General features: G+C 43.4%; 1 protein-coding gene across 3 annotated transcripts in view; it reads right to left on the bottom strand.

Moving 5' to 3' along the window:
• Nucleotides 1-17,250, bottom strand: part of tbc1d22a (TBC1 domain family, member 22a) — a 135,657-nt gene that overhangs the window by 76,767 nt on the left and 41,640 nt on the right. For 2 of the 3 annotated variants that reach the window (XM_084573230.1, XM_084573232.1), the window contains exons 7-9: nt 16,130-16,258; nt 13,418-13,483; nt 7,586-7,700 (exon numbers count right to left, since the gene is read on the bottom strand). In XM_084573230.1, the coding sequence (XP_084429356.1) occupies nt 7,586-7,700; nt 13,418-13,483; nt 16,130-16,258 (310 nt within the window). Of the gene's footprint in view, nt 1-7,585; nt 7,701-13,417; nt 13,484-13,971; nt 14,035-16,129; nt 16,259-17,250 lie in introns of all 3 variants that reach the window. The other variant, XM_084573231.1, reaches the window with a different exon arrangement.

The following is a 17,250-nucleotide window of genomic DNA, read 5'->3' as shown; positions in this document are numbered from 1 at the left end:
TGCTTCTGTTGCAATGAAACACATTCACATTTTAAAATGTGCTTAACCTAGAACATTCTAGGTCCTCCAGGGTCCCCATTCGCAGAGCACATTATCCTACTTTTACAAGGGCAGAAACATATGTCTACAAAATGATGAAAGTGCATCCTTTTTCTTTTTTCTTTATTTTTTTTAAGGAAAGAAGAAAGTTTCTGCTAAAAATATTATTTTTAGAGGCCAAAGTGCGGTTTCTTTCTTAAAACTGCACTTAAAGAGCAAATTCAAGTAAACAGTCTTGAAAGAACATTTTGCTCTTTGGAAACTAATGGAATTAACTTTGACATGGCTCCAGTGTGGGGCGTTTGAGAGGGCTACAGCGGCGTACCCACAGGAAGACGCTAGCAGCAAATTGGCGAGACCATGGGATTTTAATGAAATTTGCCGAGTCGTAGGAAGGATATTCGGGAAAAAAAACTTCGGAAAAAAAGTGGGCAGGTTCTAAGTCAAACTAATGTAAACCTAGAGATGGTGCAATTTGATGAGATGACCAGTTGGAGCTCCTCAAATGTTTACCACAAGGGAAGCCCGTCCACAACTTTGGTTCCTACAACCAAATTCACAAAGCTAACAGTGGTCTTGGAGCATCGGGCTAGTTTCACTCTGAAACATAGAAGGTTACCAAGGAAACCAGAGCTTGGACAGTCCACTAGATTGTGAGCTACAAAGCGCATGGTGATGAGTGAATCACTATATTTGTTGACGAGGCTTAAAAATCTTTACACTAATACTCATTTTAAGCTTTACTGGCGTCCTAAAATTGTCCGTCTGATCAATCTAAGTCCATTACAGTTGCCTTGCTGCCTTGCTTTGCTCTCCACCATTTAAAAGATAGGTGGTTCTTCAGCTGATAAACGCTCTACTTTGTTCACCGGCTAGTTACCTTTGTGTCTGCTATTCGTTACTGGCCATTACCAGTCTCATTTTGCCATTGGGAAAACTAATGGAATTAAATTTACTTCAAAATGAATCTGCTTCCAGTTCTGGCCATTTCATCCGGCTAAATAGTTTGCATGTATATGTATATTCAGCTTGTTTTTTTTTAGTCCAGTCCATTGTTCTCTATCTCATGCGATAAATTCTCCACTTTGTTCGCTCGGTAGTCGCTAACCTCTTCTGTTTGCCTTTTGTCGCCGGCCAGGTAGTGCACCGGGTTCCTGGAGCTTATTCACTGTAAACTACGCTAATGAGAGCACAGAGATTGAAGCGGGCATTAAGGAAGCAAGCCCGGGGGACTGAAAGAATGACTTAAAAGACCATGTAAACATTACACAGTCTTTTGATGCATTGTTAGCATGGATGTACTGATTATAACAGCTTTAAGTTTCTTTTGTGACTCTTTCTGCCTTCTGTGACACGTACAGCTTCAAAGCGAAGCATGGTGATAGGGAAGACCGGGCCATTCATCTCTTAGTTGATAGGAAGAAGGACTGCCTGGCTCGGCTGCTTCCTGACAGCATGGGGGCACTTTCTAAGTCGGCCATTTTTCCCTTTTTGAAAATCTTGTTTTCCTGTTGTTTGTCCCCCCTCTGTCATCTCCCAGTCACATGCCCTCACTCTTTCCTACTCTTAAGCCTGCCAAGAGACACTCTCGCTGCTGTTATTTTCTACTACTTTGTCTCCATTTTGGTTCAGGTTGTCAAGCCCTCACCTCTCTGGATTTTAAAATACACTGCCTCTTCTCTTTCCTCCGTCTCTCCGAGACGCCTCCTGGTTCTCATCTCTCTTCAGAGCAGATCCATACTCAGATACTGGCATGCAGATTACATTATGGATCCACCGGTCAATCAATAGCCTCTCCACATTAAAAGGGGACTGGTCCCGCTCCTTGCCCTGTCACGGCCTATGCTGGCCTTAATTAGATGACTTTTATTGTCGGCTAATGGTAGAGGCGCTTCACCGTGGAAGAAAAGGTAAAGACAAAAGCAAAGTGATGCTTCACAGCTGGAGAAGAAGAAACGATAGACTCCCCGGATCAATTTCTCCTTTGAAACGGAGGGAGGCCGGCTAGATTGCTTAACAGTCCGAGTGGATACACAACAACTTTGGTGTTATTTTTTCCCTTAGCTTCCATCGATAATCCACCATTTGGAACTTTTCAATTTGGATTAACAGTCGGCTGTTAATGAAAGCCAGTGACAGGAAGAAAGGGGGGGGGAGTACGGCGAGGACGGAGCGGTTAAGGAGACGAGCGATCGCGTTGCATTGCATCATCAAAAGGTAAATGGAGTGTATGGCAGCGGAACAAGGACTGCAGAGCTAGACCAAGGCTTTTACATGGCTCAAAAAAAAGAAGCAAGAGAAACAAAGCCGGTCGAGCTAAAAGGAAAAGAGACACTAACTAAGAGCCGGGTAAGAATAGTAGAACTAAAGGGAGTAAAATAAGAGAATCAAATCCTCGTATGTGGGGAACATTTTGTGGGCAGTAAAGCTTTACCCATCGGAACTCTTCTTGCTTTTGCTTGGTATACTACACAGACTAGACGTGGCAGGAAAAGATCTCAGAGAATGAAGGATCTCAAAGAAATAAGGTATACAGACACATAGGAGAATGAAGAATGAAGGCCTGAACTGACTTCTTGCTGTTGCTGCCACTTCCTTACTTACAGCCCTCCTCATTTTGTTTTAAGGGTACTGATTAGGAACCCGTATACAATCAGAAGCACGAAGGGCCGAGCCAAGCAATATGTCTAAATTTGACAAAACGCAACCTTGCAGCATCACTACTGCTCCACTGGGATTTAGAAAGTGTTGACTCTACAACCGCGCCACAACTCAAAACTATTATTCTTAAAACACCTATAATCAATAGCTGTATTTCTTTATGAGCAACAGAGGGGTCATTTAAAGTGACAACCCCGCGGACAATTACCACTCGAGTGTACAGTTCTCTTCTCGGCTTAGCGTCCGGGTTTTTTTACGACATGTCGTTTTAATGCTTTGTTTAATGTGGCCGCTCTCGTAAACAGTTCAGATGCAGGAGGTGGTTGCACTAAACGTTAAAAAAGCTTTGCATCTTACAAATGCCCCAAAGTGACCGAAGAAAAGCTGCAGGTTTAACGTTAGCCACAATGACTAAACACCACATTAAGCCCGTATATATTGTATGCAGTCTTTTAATCCATCATCTGTTAACCCTTGCATACTGACTGATACGTTCTATTGTTCCATTAGTTGCAACTATTAGCAGCACAAGAAAAGAAAATGAAGTCTATCCAATGCTGGGAAGACGTTAAGAGCAAGTGGGGTTCCTGGAATTATCCCAATTGTTTCCAAGTCTATTTCATGATGTCAGTGGTCCAATGGTGAACAGCCGCTGGAAGGGTTACCACTGGTGGCCTAACAAACAGGCAGTAGTGGAAGCACACATGAAGACCACCAATCACCACTGATCCAATTGATCCTGAAGGGCCACTGGAAGGGTGTCAAAGGTAGGGACGCACAGTTTCTCAAAAGCATTCTGGATGAACACTTTTGCATGTACCAAGCCTCAGGGTGGTCCAAAAGCCTTTCGTGACAAATACAGACTTTTCCATTGGTATCCGATAGGTAGCAGTAGAGAGAGACAGGGAGTAATGGGGTGAGAGAGTGAAGACGATGTGCAGCAAAAGGCAAAGGTCAAAGAGTCAAACCTGCGCCAATGCTGCAGTAAGGGCTACAGTCTGTATTGAGGTTTAAGATGCATGACCCAAGGGGTGTGTTAACTGCTGTTTACTTAAAACAACAAAATTTAATAAAAGTTAATAGTGAGATTAAGCTCCCTGCTTTAACAATGCATTCATGAGCTTATTAACAAATGACGAGGGGAAAGGGAGAGAAAGATGTAACGCAACATTAAAAAGAAAAACGAATAGATGGCGAGAGAAGGCGGCAGGCGGCCAGGAAGCACGAAGGATGCTATCTCACACTTCCCACCCCCTCCCACGAAGGAGCAGAATTAGGCCCACCTCATGAAAGAGCCAAACCTCTCTCTGCATCAGAAAACAGGAGCACCTAACAACAGCAGCAGCAGCAGCAGCAGCACGGCGCATCAAGCCACCGCGCGAGATGCCAGCCAGGCACGTTTGAAGGTTCGTTGGCTGCGTGTGTTATTCAAGGCTCATCAGCGCACGGAGATAAACAGGAACAAAGCGCGGGGTGACGCTTTGAAGATCTGACAAGAGTGTGACTCGCCCACACAGAAAGCCGAAGAGAGGGGAGAAATGAGTGAAGAGCGGGGTTGGGTGGGGAGGTGAAGAAGAAGAAGCAGTGGAAAACGAAGGTAAAGGTGTGAGGTGGAGAAAGAAAGACACAGGAGAACATCCTGGTTAAAAAAACAGAAGGAAAAGATGGAACAGAAGGTCTTCAGGCCTCGCTGGATTCAGTACTAGTCGCTTATGTGTCAGAAGAAGCTGCCAGGTTTCAATTTATGCTAATCTCAATTTGGAATTCATGCACACTAGTTGCAGTTTAATAGAAGAGGCCTGCAATAAACCTTCTATTAATGAAGGTTGTAATGTTTTACAAGGAGAGCTTATAGAACGGCAGAGCTGTATTGCATTGTACTAAAAGAAGTTTACAGTAAGTTAGACTAAAAGTAGAGGAAATGCTTTAGAACGAACACTCATTGGCTCCGAGCAAAGCGGTCTGTGTCCAAAGCAGTGTAGGAGATCTTGCGTGCGTCCCGACACTTAAGTTGTGGATCTTAGCTGTACATGTGTGACCACAGTGGGTCCGGGGAGCGTGGCAGAAACCCCTCGGAGCCTTGAGGTTTTCCACTTAGCGGCTCTATTTTGAAAGCTTTCAAAAAGAGCTTGGTGGGCCAAAACAGAGCACAGCGACATGAACACAGCGAGCACAAGTGGGACGTATGGACGAGCCAGCGTTACGGGAGAAGCATGCAGGAACGCCCCGTGGAGTTGTAGCAACAGCATGAGGTCAGAATTTCTCTTTGTGCATGTTTCCTTTGGACTACTGTGTGGTGTTGATTAGAAACAAATCTTGGATGCTTCAAAAATCATTGTGATGACTATGAAATTGTTCTTTCAGTGAGAGAAAGAAAGCTCACAGCAGGTGGTGAAGGACTTGAAGGCTTTTTAAAAAAAAAATGGAAAACAGCAGAAATAATCCATTAAATTAAATTTATTTAGCAGTTATACGTTATATGTTTGCATAAATGAACAAATATCTATCCATTAAGCGCAGTTTATACCTCTGCGGGACATAGACAACGTACCTTTCACACGTAGCCTAGGTGCGAGTCACTTATACTTGCCGGTACTTGCTTTATTGATCCAAAACAATCAGTTCGAAAACTGTGGAGATGGAGAGGCAGGCGGAATGCTAAAGCGGAAACACGCTACTACCAACAGCTCTTGCGGTCTGCGCGTAGTTACAATTCTGAGGAGGTGCACGTCAGGCTACGGCGCTAGGGTCCGCCATTTTAGTGCTTTGCATAGGTATGCGGTTTGCACATAACTGTAACTGACCTGAAGCTGTTCAGTCCACAGACTGTATAAAGATAGATGGCGGAATTGCTCCTTTAAAGTGAAGCCAGAGCAAGTAGAGCTCCCCCTGGTGTTTGGCTGCAGTATAGGTCATAAGCTCCGCCTCCTCCATGTTAGTGGATGGGGCATGGGCCAAACTAAAACACTAAAAAATACATCAAATTAATTTTTTTCAAGGATGCTTTCTGTCATTTTAGGTAGTTAATATGTTAGTTAATACATGTTTCGAGTGTCAATCTTTTGGATAAGTTTCGTTTTAGTTAGTTGTTTGTGCTATAGAAACAGGATGTGACATAATGGCGACCACCAGTTGCAATGAAAACCGCTCAGTAAAGTGGTCCTTTTAAACAAAACCGGAGTCTAGAGGAAGTGTGGGCGGGGCATCGATATCACGCCTCTGTGTGACTCCACTCTCAGACTGAACTGCGCAGACTCTGGCTCCAAAGTCGCAAGATGGCGCAGCCCGTATCACCAGGAAAATAGCATCAGTTTGGCCAATGCAAGGCGCACGTTGTCCATATTTATATACAGTGTATGGCTGAGCCGAGTAAGGCAGTTGAGATATTTTGATTATAGTTTCTTCTATTTTTATTAAGGAAGTCTAGGGAAGGTGTACTCTGTTTTGTTTGTGTCTGACAAGTAAGTTAGAAGCTGTGTTGGTTCGTTGTTCTGTTTGTTGTTTTGGCCACACTCAGCATTAGTCTGGACTGCAAGTCTATTGTGGCACTAGTTCTTCTGGGAGCAGGGAAATGGAGGGGAGACATCTTTTATGCTACGTACTAATTTCCCCTCAGCTGGTCGTAACAGTACAAATAGCTGTTTATTAAGTGAATATATGGTTTTAAAATGCCACTGTTATTACCTCTGTTACATTCTGACATGTATATGTGTGCTACTGTGTTGCAGGGTAAAACAGGAAGCAACAACAGAACCACTGCTACGTGTCCATGTATCATTTTTCTTTAGCATATTGAATAAATAAATACTACATTACTGTTCCCTTCTAGGATTTTTCTTCTCTTTTATAAATAAGAACCAAAATGGGTTAAGCAAGTTAAATAGTTTAATTTTAAAGGCATCTGTGCAGCCTTACTGATTCACTGTGTCCATGGAAACAACCTATGCGACTATTTAACTGGTCAGACAAGCATATTTGTTTATTTGTACAGGATTTACATATACAGTAAGCATTTAAAAGATTTTACCTAATAAGGTTGTGTGTGAAGAAGATTTTTTAGAATTTAGTATTTTAGAAAACAGATGGGAAATATTTTTCCTTATTCATCACGAGCTGGAAGTTACTAAAATGTGTATGAACTCTGTGTCGTGCCTTTTTCTCCTGTCAGCTCATTAATAGGAGCAAAAAATAAATAATTATGAGGCAAATATTTTTAGCATGTCATATTTTTTAAGAGGTTCGGGCACGACTAACACGATGAAATGCCCGTCCCTGTTCCGGTGTCAATCGTCAAACCTCCTCCAACTGCTTCCAATCTGTTCATGCTTTGTATCTGAGGGCCTGTGTTGATACTGTCAGAAGAATTAAGTGCGAGAGTAACATAAAACATTCATCTGCGTCAGCGTGGCACAACATAAACGCGCGCAGCGGGAGGGCCCGGGAGAAAACAGTGCGCCGCGCACAAACACACGCCCACACGAGTCATGCTCTCGCTGCACATACGCACACGCGGTCTCCTCGCCAAGTGTTAACCGGATTGCTTCGATAACGGGAGCTTAAAAGTATGTTAGAACACAAACTGACAGTGAGGTGTGCGCCTAAATGGAAGCAGAATGGGTAGAGGGAATAAAAGAGAGAGGGGACGGGGTTGTGAGAAGAGAGACAAGGGTCCCAGGGTTGATTTCCTGCAAGCAAGCCCGGAGTACAGCCAGCTACAAAGGTGCCACTCTGCACTGTGGAGAGCGGCACTCTCAGTAGAGGGGCGGGCAAAGAGAGGTGCCTGATCCCTCGCTTTAAAAGCATATCACACAAAAGATTAGGGAGATTTAAAGTGGAAAAAGAGGGAGGGAAAAGAGGAGGAGAGGGAGCGAGGGGCGGCACTCACCGATGTACTCGAAGACGTAGACGACGAAGAACGGCGTGACCAGGTCGTTGATGCCCTGCACGTAGCCGCTGGCCGGATGGCGGATGGCCCAGATGAACAGGATCCGCTCAAAGATCTTACACATACAAAGACACGGTGTCAAAACAAAGGCAGCGGTTACAGTGAACATCTAGCAATGCAAACATGTAGTCAGTTTACACTAACATGAAACTGAAAACTCTAAATAGAGCTTTGGTTTTTTTTTTTCTTGTTCAGGATACAATGTCTTTAACAAGCAGCCCTCTGGCAATGTACTACCATACACTATTAATGAAGCACAGTCTTTAGAGGCATCTTCAGCAGTTATTCTCTGACAGCACGTCATGCCGGCGAGTGCCAAAATGGGAGACATTAGGCAGGTTTCAATCATAAAAGCAGACGTTTGAGGAGGAAAAGAAGGAGTCAGAACCATTCGTGGCATGCTAAGCTGCTAAGAAAAGAAGGAGACAGTTGAATAAGCACAGTGTGTGCTATGGGAAACCGGCTGCAACACTGTCACAGTATATGGTACTCTGTTTAACCCCACCTCTTTTTGTGTCTAAGGAGTTTTTGACCACTGGTTGTTGTTTGTCTAGATAACGAGGCCTTGTTTAGTTTATTTCGCGAAGGCGCACGGTGTGGCACATCCACTTGGCTATCCTAATGAGGTTGCGCCCCATCAAAAGTGTGAAGAGTGTGTCTACAAAGTATGATTGAAATGATAAAATATTTAAACTATTTAAATAACTGACTTTGTAAAAGTTTTATGAGGAACGAAATACACAAAAAAGGGTTAAAAGGTTGGAGTAAACAATAAGTAATTTGGTGGGAAACACTGAATAATACACTGAACTCTGGTTTGTTTACCGGAAAAATCTACAATTATGATACGCATATATCTCACAAATAAAGCAAGGAATCTGTTTGAGAGTCTGTCGTTGGCATTTTTCGATAATCGTAACGCCACGTTGGGTGCGTGGCTTCCCCGATTTCTGATTTTGTAGTTTTGAAGCTCAATGTGGTAGCTACTGCCGCCGCCATCTTGGCATAGCCAAACTCTGCCTAAGTTCCAGGCTAAAAGTGAGTGGAGCACAGGCCTGAACAGGCGTCATGAATTCAGAAATTATCTATAGTCATAAAAACTGTCTTTTGGACCGTAAACATGTTTACTTTTGCTGTAAAGCTGGACATTTTAACGTGGGGGTCTACGGGGGTTGACTCACTTTGGGAGCTAGCCTCAAGTGGCCAGTTGAAGAATTGCAGTTTTTCGCACTTCGGTGTTGGCTTAATGTTTTGCTATGAAGGCTGGGAAACCAAGTAGGCACAGCGTTGAGTCATTTGGATGAACATTCATCATATTCGGGCTGGTATGAATAGTATGTTTTTTGAATTACTGTATTCTGAAAAATAAAAAAGCCACAATTGCCTTGCTCTGAAAAAACACTAGTTGTGTTTCAGAGAATACAGTACATCGTACCACACCATATCTTGACACTATTCATTTATTTATTTATTTATTCATAGTAACACATTAAGACACAAGTCAGAAAGTGTCTTTTTTTGTCATTTTTCTAGTTATGAATGTTTGCTTAATAGAAAAAACAGGCCACCATTACTATGAGCGGTGTCTAAATTTAAGTTTCTTTGTCTCTCTGTCATCACAGAAAAAACATCTCACTCTTTAGTTCCTCGGCTGAATTTTTTGTGGGAAAAAAAAAGGCAGACTTTGAACTTTGTTCTCTGCTTTGGTGTTCGTCTCCTCCCTCCCTCCTCTCTTCTTTTCTCACCGAGTTTGTCTCCTGCTCTTGCTCTCTGAGCCGGTCTCCTCCTCCATCTCCCTCTCCTCCTCCCCTACTCCTCAACATTTCTCTTTTACACGGCAAACGCCTCCATCTTCGTTATGGGTGGCTGTTTAATGCCGCCAGCCGCGGTGAATTAAAAGCGGCTTGATTTTCTGCTTGTCTTTCTGCTGGCGCGAATGGATTCCCCCCCCCCCAAAACCGCAGCGACGCACCCTCAGACTCTGACGCACCGCACCCATCAAGCGCCTTCTCGTTTTTGGGGGATATGTCATGTTTCTGTCGCTTTCTAAATAACCTCATATCTCATTGTTTTATGGAATATAACACGGCCATGGTAATGCCGTTTCTTTGGAAGGCGTGCGCATAAACCCTCGCTGTTTTATTAAAAGTAATACCATCGATGTTAAGGCAGAAGGTGAGATTGGTAAAATGGAACGCTGGCCGGCTTTCTCCTCCACCCTTCCTTTACCTGCCTCCACGCCTCCTCTTTCCCTGTCAAAGCCGCATCCATCAAAAGGAGGAGAGGTGCTGGTGATAGCAGGGAGAGTGGGTAATGGGACTTTCTTTTCATGCAACCTCAAAAGCTGACATGCATATTTCACTTTGGCGACTACACAGAGGAGCGCTTTGAGTAAAAACCCGTGCACGCCACACTGCCCCCACTGGTTTTGCTTTGGGGACAGAGAGTCCCGCCTCAGCACGTTCGTGTTGTGTGTGTGTGTGAAACAGGGGGAAAAAATAAATAAATAAAGACGCGGCGAAGTCGAATTCTAATCATATTTTCTTCGGGTTTAACTGGAGTTCACTCGGCCCCGAAAAGACAATAAATGCGCTTATTGCAAATTCCGCTAATCTCGCGCTCATTTCAGATTGCTCTAATAATACGGAGCATCTCCAGGACAGGAAATCGGCTTTCCCGTGTCTCCTGTGTCAAAAAGCTATGGCTCCATCCCATTAGCTCCAGACCCGCAAGACCCAGATAAGGCTAATCTCAAGAGGTGGAAAGGAAATTGTTACGAGAAATAGTGCCGAGTCAGAGAACACTTCATTAACGTCTGTGGTGGGAAAAAAAAGAAAAAGAAACTAAAGGATGAGCACACTTTCGTAAGGTCATGGGCTCAATCTCTACCGATAAATGAATCAACAACTTCACAAACTTCAACAACTTCACAAAGACTGTGAAAGATTTTCTTTTATAAGGAGGTCGTCTGACTGCTCTTTAAGCCTGCAATCACGCTCTGGAGGCGAAAAGTTTCTTTTTAACAACCGGATCTAGTAATTGCTGATCATCAACATCTCCCGAAGACCGTATTGTTCTCCCAAACAAGAAAAACTCTTAGACACCACTTAGGAAATCACTGCAGATCTGCCTCAACGTCCCTCTCTTCTGCCTGAAACGGAGCAGGCTGTTGACTGCTCTCGAACTTGAGGACATCTCCGGAGAGACGGGGGGGAGGGGCCGGAGACAAACACGCGAATGAAACGAAGCAGAGGAGATTTTCAGGTGGCGCCGCAGCTAGCATAGGTTTTTATTTTTAAGTGTGTGGAGTGAGTTGCACACCGAAATATATGCGGAACGCGCTGTTTAAATATTTCAAGACTTTTATTTAGCAGTAACGGGGGGGGCGAGAGATTTAAAAAACTTTAGGAGGAAAAATACAAATATAAAAAGCATTCTGTAGCTAGGAGAATAATATCTATTTCTCGTTACAGCCTCGAGTTGTATCTTATACAAAATGGGGGCAATTGGAGGTGGCATCGCCTGGAGCACTGTATGTATGAATTAAGCGATTATACATTTGTGAGCCATATTCCCTCACGCTATGCTGCGTTTTTCATAGTGTGTACTGTACGCGCGAGCCTGCTCGCACCTTCGCGCAGGTGTACGCACAGAGCAGCCCGTAGCCCTCGCCGCCTCATTAGCCTCCACCTCATTACGGCCGTTTTCAGTTCTCCGCTTCTCAGGCCGGTGGTTCCGCGCATGACAGAGCCTCCCAGAAGCACCGTAATAAGATAAGCTTAACCCCACATAAATGAACGGAATGGGGTTAATTTCCGCGTTAAGCTGCGCTGGGATGCTCAGACCTGCTGAGGCAACCTCTTACGCACACGCTCAAGCATTTGTATTAGGGCTGAAAACAGAGCATTTACGTTTTAAGTAGTGTATTTACAAAGAGTTAACAGATTCCAGTCATATGCCGTATGCAGCGTTAATGTTCCAAACTGCCGCTGATGGTTATTGTCTTATCAAACATTGTGCTCGGGCGATTTTTTAGGTAATTACTTCTTATTTCCCCAACAACACAGACCCCGGCTGTAACAAGGAACGCTTTGTTCAGCAGCACAAACACAGCAGAACAAAGGGATACGAGAGTGGCAACCATGCAGAGTGAGAATTTAAGGGGGATCTGATCCATGCATGACCGTAGGAATTATTCACTTCTTTCAAATGTGATTTTTTTTTTTTTTTTTTTTTTAGTTTTGATTGCAACTATGCAAAATCATGCAGTGTGTGAAAGCAAAGGTTTTCCCTTTTCAACCTGCCAGAGGAAAAATTAACATTTTGGGCTGAGCTAAAACGTGTTTTGGTAACATTAACACACCGCATACTAGAAGTACTTTTGAACCAATTGTAGGATATCACTTACAGCAAGGTCCTCATACGTCTGGATACTAACACAATGTTTGGTTATTTTAGATATTTAATATATTCAAGTCATAATTATAGAATATATATGGTCTTGAAATGCATCATTTTCATTTGAGAATATTTACATCCAAATTGGAGGAAAGGTGCAGGAATCCTAGGAATACTTTGTCGAGTATCATTTGCAGGGATTGACTACCTGAAGTCTGGAAACCATAGATATTACTAAAGGTTTACTCCTCTGGTGCTTTGCCAAAACTTTACTGCAGCTGTCTTCTTTTGGTGTTCGTTCAAGGGTTTTGTCTTCTTTTAGTTTTGTCTTTAAGTGAAATGCATGTCTCGATAAAGTTGAGATCAGGTGACAGAAGAGGCCATTGTGGAATACTCCACCTTCAAAAACTACTAGGTTGCTTTTAGAGTAGATTTTGGGTCATTGTCTGCCTTTATTATGAAGCTAATCAGCTTGGCTTCATTTGGCTGAATTTCAACAGACGCTGTATGACTACACACTTCAGAACTCATCCATCTGCTTTTGTCTTCAGTCACATCATCAATAAACATTAGTTTCCAGGTGCCATTGGAAGCCATGAACGGTTTTACATCAATGTGCTTCTGGTGAGGAGCTTTCCTTCATTCTGGTACAGGTTGATCAGTTTTATCTGTCCAAAGAATGCTGCTCCAGAGGAGCCTTCATTGTCTAATCTGGCCTTTCTATTCTTACGGTTTATGACTAGTTGGAACCTCGTCATGAACCTTCTGTGTCTGCTCTTATGAAGTCTTCTCTTTACAGTAGACGTTGATAATGATATGTCTACCTCCTGGGGAGTGTTCTTCACTTGGCTTGATGTTCTGAAGGGGCTCTTGTGATCAGTGTTGCTCAGAACAGATCAAACTGTTTATCTGGCGTTTCCTAATGTTCCTGACGTCTCTCTGATAGACCTGTTTTGTTTCTGCCCCCTACAGATGCCTTGTTGTCCTATCGCCGCGAGCTCCTTCGAACACATGTTGTGGGCTCGCGGAGACGAATGCAAATGTCGTACTTCGAATCGACTGCAGACCTTTTATGTGCTAAACTGGTGAAGGAATAATAAAAAAATATCCCACATCTGTCCATAAAACGGCTTGTAAGCGAAGTCCAATTACACTTAACGCCCTAAAAATGGCCCACCTTGCATAAAGATGGCTGTAATTCCTACACCTTTCCTCCAGTATACGTATATGGACCCATCATCACTTGTCATGAATGCTTAATTTCTCACAATATCCCACAATATAGCTCCCAGTGACGCTACCAAATCTTCCTGAAATCAGAAGGGAAAACCTTGCCGTGTGAGGTGGTGTGTGTGCAGCTGGAGGGGGTCTCACCTCTTGGACAGAAGCTTGTTGAAAGAGAGGAATAAGAGGATTAGTTCTCGGTATGTCAATGTGAATCTGCAGAGAGAGAAAGAGAGAAAAAAAGACAAACACTGAAGCAACGGGCAGGTTAGCACAGATCTGGCCATCACAGACAGTGACAGGAACGGAGAGCGGGAGCAACAGTTAGTGGATTGGTGTCCTTGATTGAAGTCAGGCTGGGGTTTCGCTCGTCTGAAATGGATAGCAGCTGTGGTCTTGGATGCAATTATGCACATGAGTGTATATGCATGTTGTTGTGTCTGCGATAATATGCGCCTGTGAGTACTGTGTGTGTGTGTTTTTTTAGCATGTGCGAGACCACATTTACACCATTTCAGATTGTCTACCCCGCGGACGTACGATACGACAGGCGGACAGATTCGTCAGAAGGGAGCCAGACGGATGCAGGGCAGCAGCTGGAGCCAAGCCAACTGAAATAGCCCGGGCTGTTTGTATGAGTGTGTGTCTGACGGGACTGGGGTTTGAGCTGCATCCACAGTCGAGGTCCGCTCTGCACACCTTACCTCTGTCACCTTTGGCTGCAGCACCAAAGATTCAGGGCTCATCCTAGGAATGTCTATGTGGATCTGACAGCAACACGGGAGAGAAATGTGTTAGACGCACGCGCTCTCTCGCTCGCACACAAACACACATACACACACGTTTACAATGTAAAGGTACATGCACATGTTCTCAATATTCTGCATTTCATAAGCCTTTTGTTAGGATCTCTTCAGATATTCTAGGACTAGGTGAACACTTCTGGCAGTTTTCAGCTTCATAGTCTTATGATTGTGGCCATTCTGACAAAAACAAATAACCAGAATATTAGTTACATCAGACAAGACAACAAGGAATTCATTTCTGGGTTTAATCCTGGTCGCAATTAATCTGTAATTACACTTATGTGGGCGGCAATTAGGCAAAGGTTTGGGAAGAGGGGCCTCTGAGGATCATCCTTCAGATACTCGATCAGTTTGGGATCTAGTGAATTTGGAGGCCAGGTGAAAAAACATGTGCAGTTTTTCATTTTTATTTTAGTTGTTCCTAAACCATTCTTGTGTGTGAGTCAGGCTGCATCCTTCTGGGAATGGCCGCTGCCATCAAGGAGTGTCATTGCTATGGGGTGGGGGTGCCTGGTCTGGTCTAGGTGGGTGGTACATGTCTAAGTAACATCCACACGAATGCCAGGTCCAACATTTTCCCAGCAGAATACTGTATTGTCACAAGATTGTCCATGTTACTTACTCCTCCTGTCAGGGGTTTTAATGTTGTGGCTGATCAGTGTTAATACCCCCAAATATATCTGATCATAGCTACAGCCAACCAAAACGTTATCTGCAAGAATTTGTATGCGCCCTTAAAGTAACAATGGGTCTGTATTTTTGCCTCCTAGTGGCCAAAATGTTTAATGCAACAGAATATTAGTTCTTTCAACCTCACAGCTGCTGTGTCTTTCAGCCAATAAGCTGTCAGACCTTTCCCTCTCACATGTGATTGCTTAAAAAAGACCAAAGCTACTTCAGTCTCTCTTGAGAAAGAACGAAACTGCAGCAGCACTTCAAAAAGCTTAAAGTGCAAGCAAGGACATCAACTGAGGCTACATCCATCTGTATATGTATACACGCATACAGACAAGCTGTTGAGGCAGTTTACCAATGGCATAAAGAAATACATAAAAGAGACAGATGGATAGACACAAGAGGAGAGAGAAATTATAGAGACAGACGGATATTCAGAACGGATAATGGATCATCCAGTATGAACAGACAGATACAAACACGCAAGACAGAACGGCACATGTATGTAAACACATCTACAGCCATTTAAACATAGAATAAAAAGAAATACAGAAATAGAAAACAAACCCGCTGTCACATACAATTTAAGCGCCAAAGCAACATACGTACAAACACACATAATCAGGCACGCAGCAAAAAAAGAAAATCACTAGAAATCACTGCTTACTCCAGAACCTGGCAGAAAAGGAGGCTTCAAGACGTGATCCAAACAATCATCAAAACAAAGTATGCCAGCTTTCTGGCAGAGAGGAGAGGAGATCAATGGGAAATTGGACAGAATATGGGGAATGTGTGTTTTTGCTATCGACATCCCACTTTGATGTTTCTTATCAGCTCGAAAATGAATGGGAGGTAGTCGAGAGTTAAAATGAAAGAGTGTGCGTCATGAGAAAGAGAGAGAGAGAGATGGAGAAAAAGAGAGACGGGGGGGAACAAGTAGATGATATTTTCAAAGCAGAAGAGAAGTGTTCATTTAAGCAGCTCTCTGAAGCCGGTTGTCTCTACCCTGTGACAAGAAACTCGACCACACTCCCCTTATGTCGACACAGGCAGACAGACAAACGGTCCTATGAGTACATGAGGGAGGAAGAAGAAAGAACACAATAAAAAGCACTTTATGCCAGATAACTGGTTCCAGTAATCCTGACTGCCGACCCTGTCAAAAAACAATCTCGCTACACACACACACACACAATCATACACACCTTTGCATCTTGGATTTTTCATGAGGTAATACATTAGCAACAGGAGGTTGTTTTTGAAATTGGAAAGGGAGCCTTTTGTAGTCTGTCCTTCATTGCGTCTTTCACGTTGCGGGATTCAGACAGGTGTTACAAGGCTTCATTATTGCACAGTCCAGCAAGTGTGTGTGAGCGCGTACCTGTCTGTACGTGTCCTGGTGGTGTTCGTCGTTGCGGGAGTCGTAGTATTGCTGGATGAAGCCGAAGTATTCTTGTCTTTTCCTCTGCAAGACGCTCTCCCTCCTCTCTGCGTTGGCGGGAAGGTAACCCTGTTAAGAGAGGTTGAGAGGAAAGATGGAGACACAAACAGGGTGAGAAAATGAAGCTGAAAAGAACTGATTTTCAATTTGAGATCAAAAAGCAACTCTACTTAACCTGTTTTATTTTTTTCAAGTGTATTTTAAACCACGTTGTGCAGAATATTTTTTTTTTTTCTGCGTATCGACTTTAAGAACTATCAGTGTAAGTTGGAGGTCTGACCCGGAGCGGTGAAAGAGTAGTAGTATTTTTCAGTGTTTTTAAAGAAATAATTTGACATTTTGTAAGATATATTTATTTGTTTTCTTTCAGAGACAACATGAAAAGATGTGTACTTTGATGTCCGTCCACTTAAGAGGAGGCGGTAGCCAGCTGCTGGTTATCTTAGCTTGGTTTTAAAAGTGGCAGCAGGGGAGATGAACACCGTGGATAAGTGTGAAAGTTTCCACCACAGGACCACAGTCTAAATTGAGTTACGGGAAAATGATTTCACCTCCAAAAGGTTCCTGCCCAGGTAGTAGTACCCTTCATGTACAGGAACTTTGCTACTGGTGTTTGTATTCCGTTGAAAGACTTTTTTAGCGAAGCAGTAAATCCCTATCATCCTCTACATTCTTAATGTTGTTGCAGCGTCCCACTGATGTCTGTCCGCCGCTATTTATGGTGATGTCATTGTTGTACAGCAACCAGCTAGACTTAGAGTTGTGTAGTCGCACTGAAAACATGTGTGACAACAGCCACGTCTTGTCAGTCGTCAGTATAACAGCTTTCCTAATCTTCGAGTCTCTTTTGGCCGTGGCGGAAATGAAAGCCACCAACAGGGAACGACAGGGAACCCTTCAGTACCTCAAAAAAAGTTCCTGGGAAAAAGTTCTGGATACTTTGGCTGGACGCACAACTAAGTTGTTAAAATGACCTTTGTTTTTTTTAAGCGGACAAACTTTTTCTTGGCAGAGTGCAGTGACTTCCTGGAGTGAAATGCATGCTGGCAAAAAATTCTTAC

Source organism: Chelon labrosus (genome assembly GCF_963514085.1).
Source record: "Chelon labrosus genome assembly, chromosome: 23".
NCBI classification, from domain to species: Eukaryota; Metazoa; Chordata; class Actinopteri; order Mugiliformes; family Mugilidae; genus Chelon; species Chelon labrosus.
Note: the sequence above shows the minus strand (reverse complement) of the source record. Positions and strands in the feature narration are given on the sequence as shown.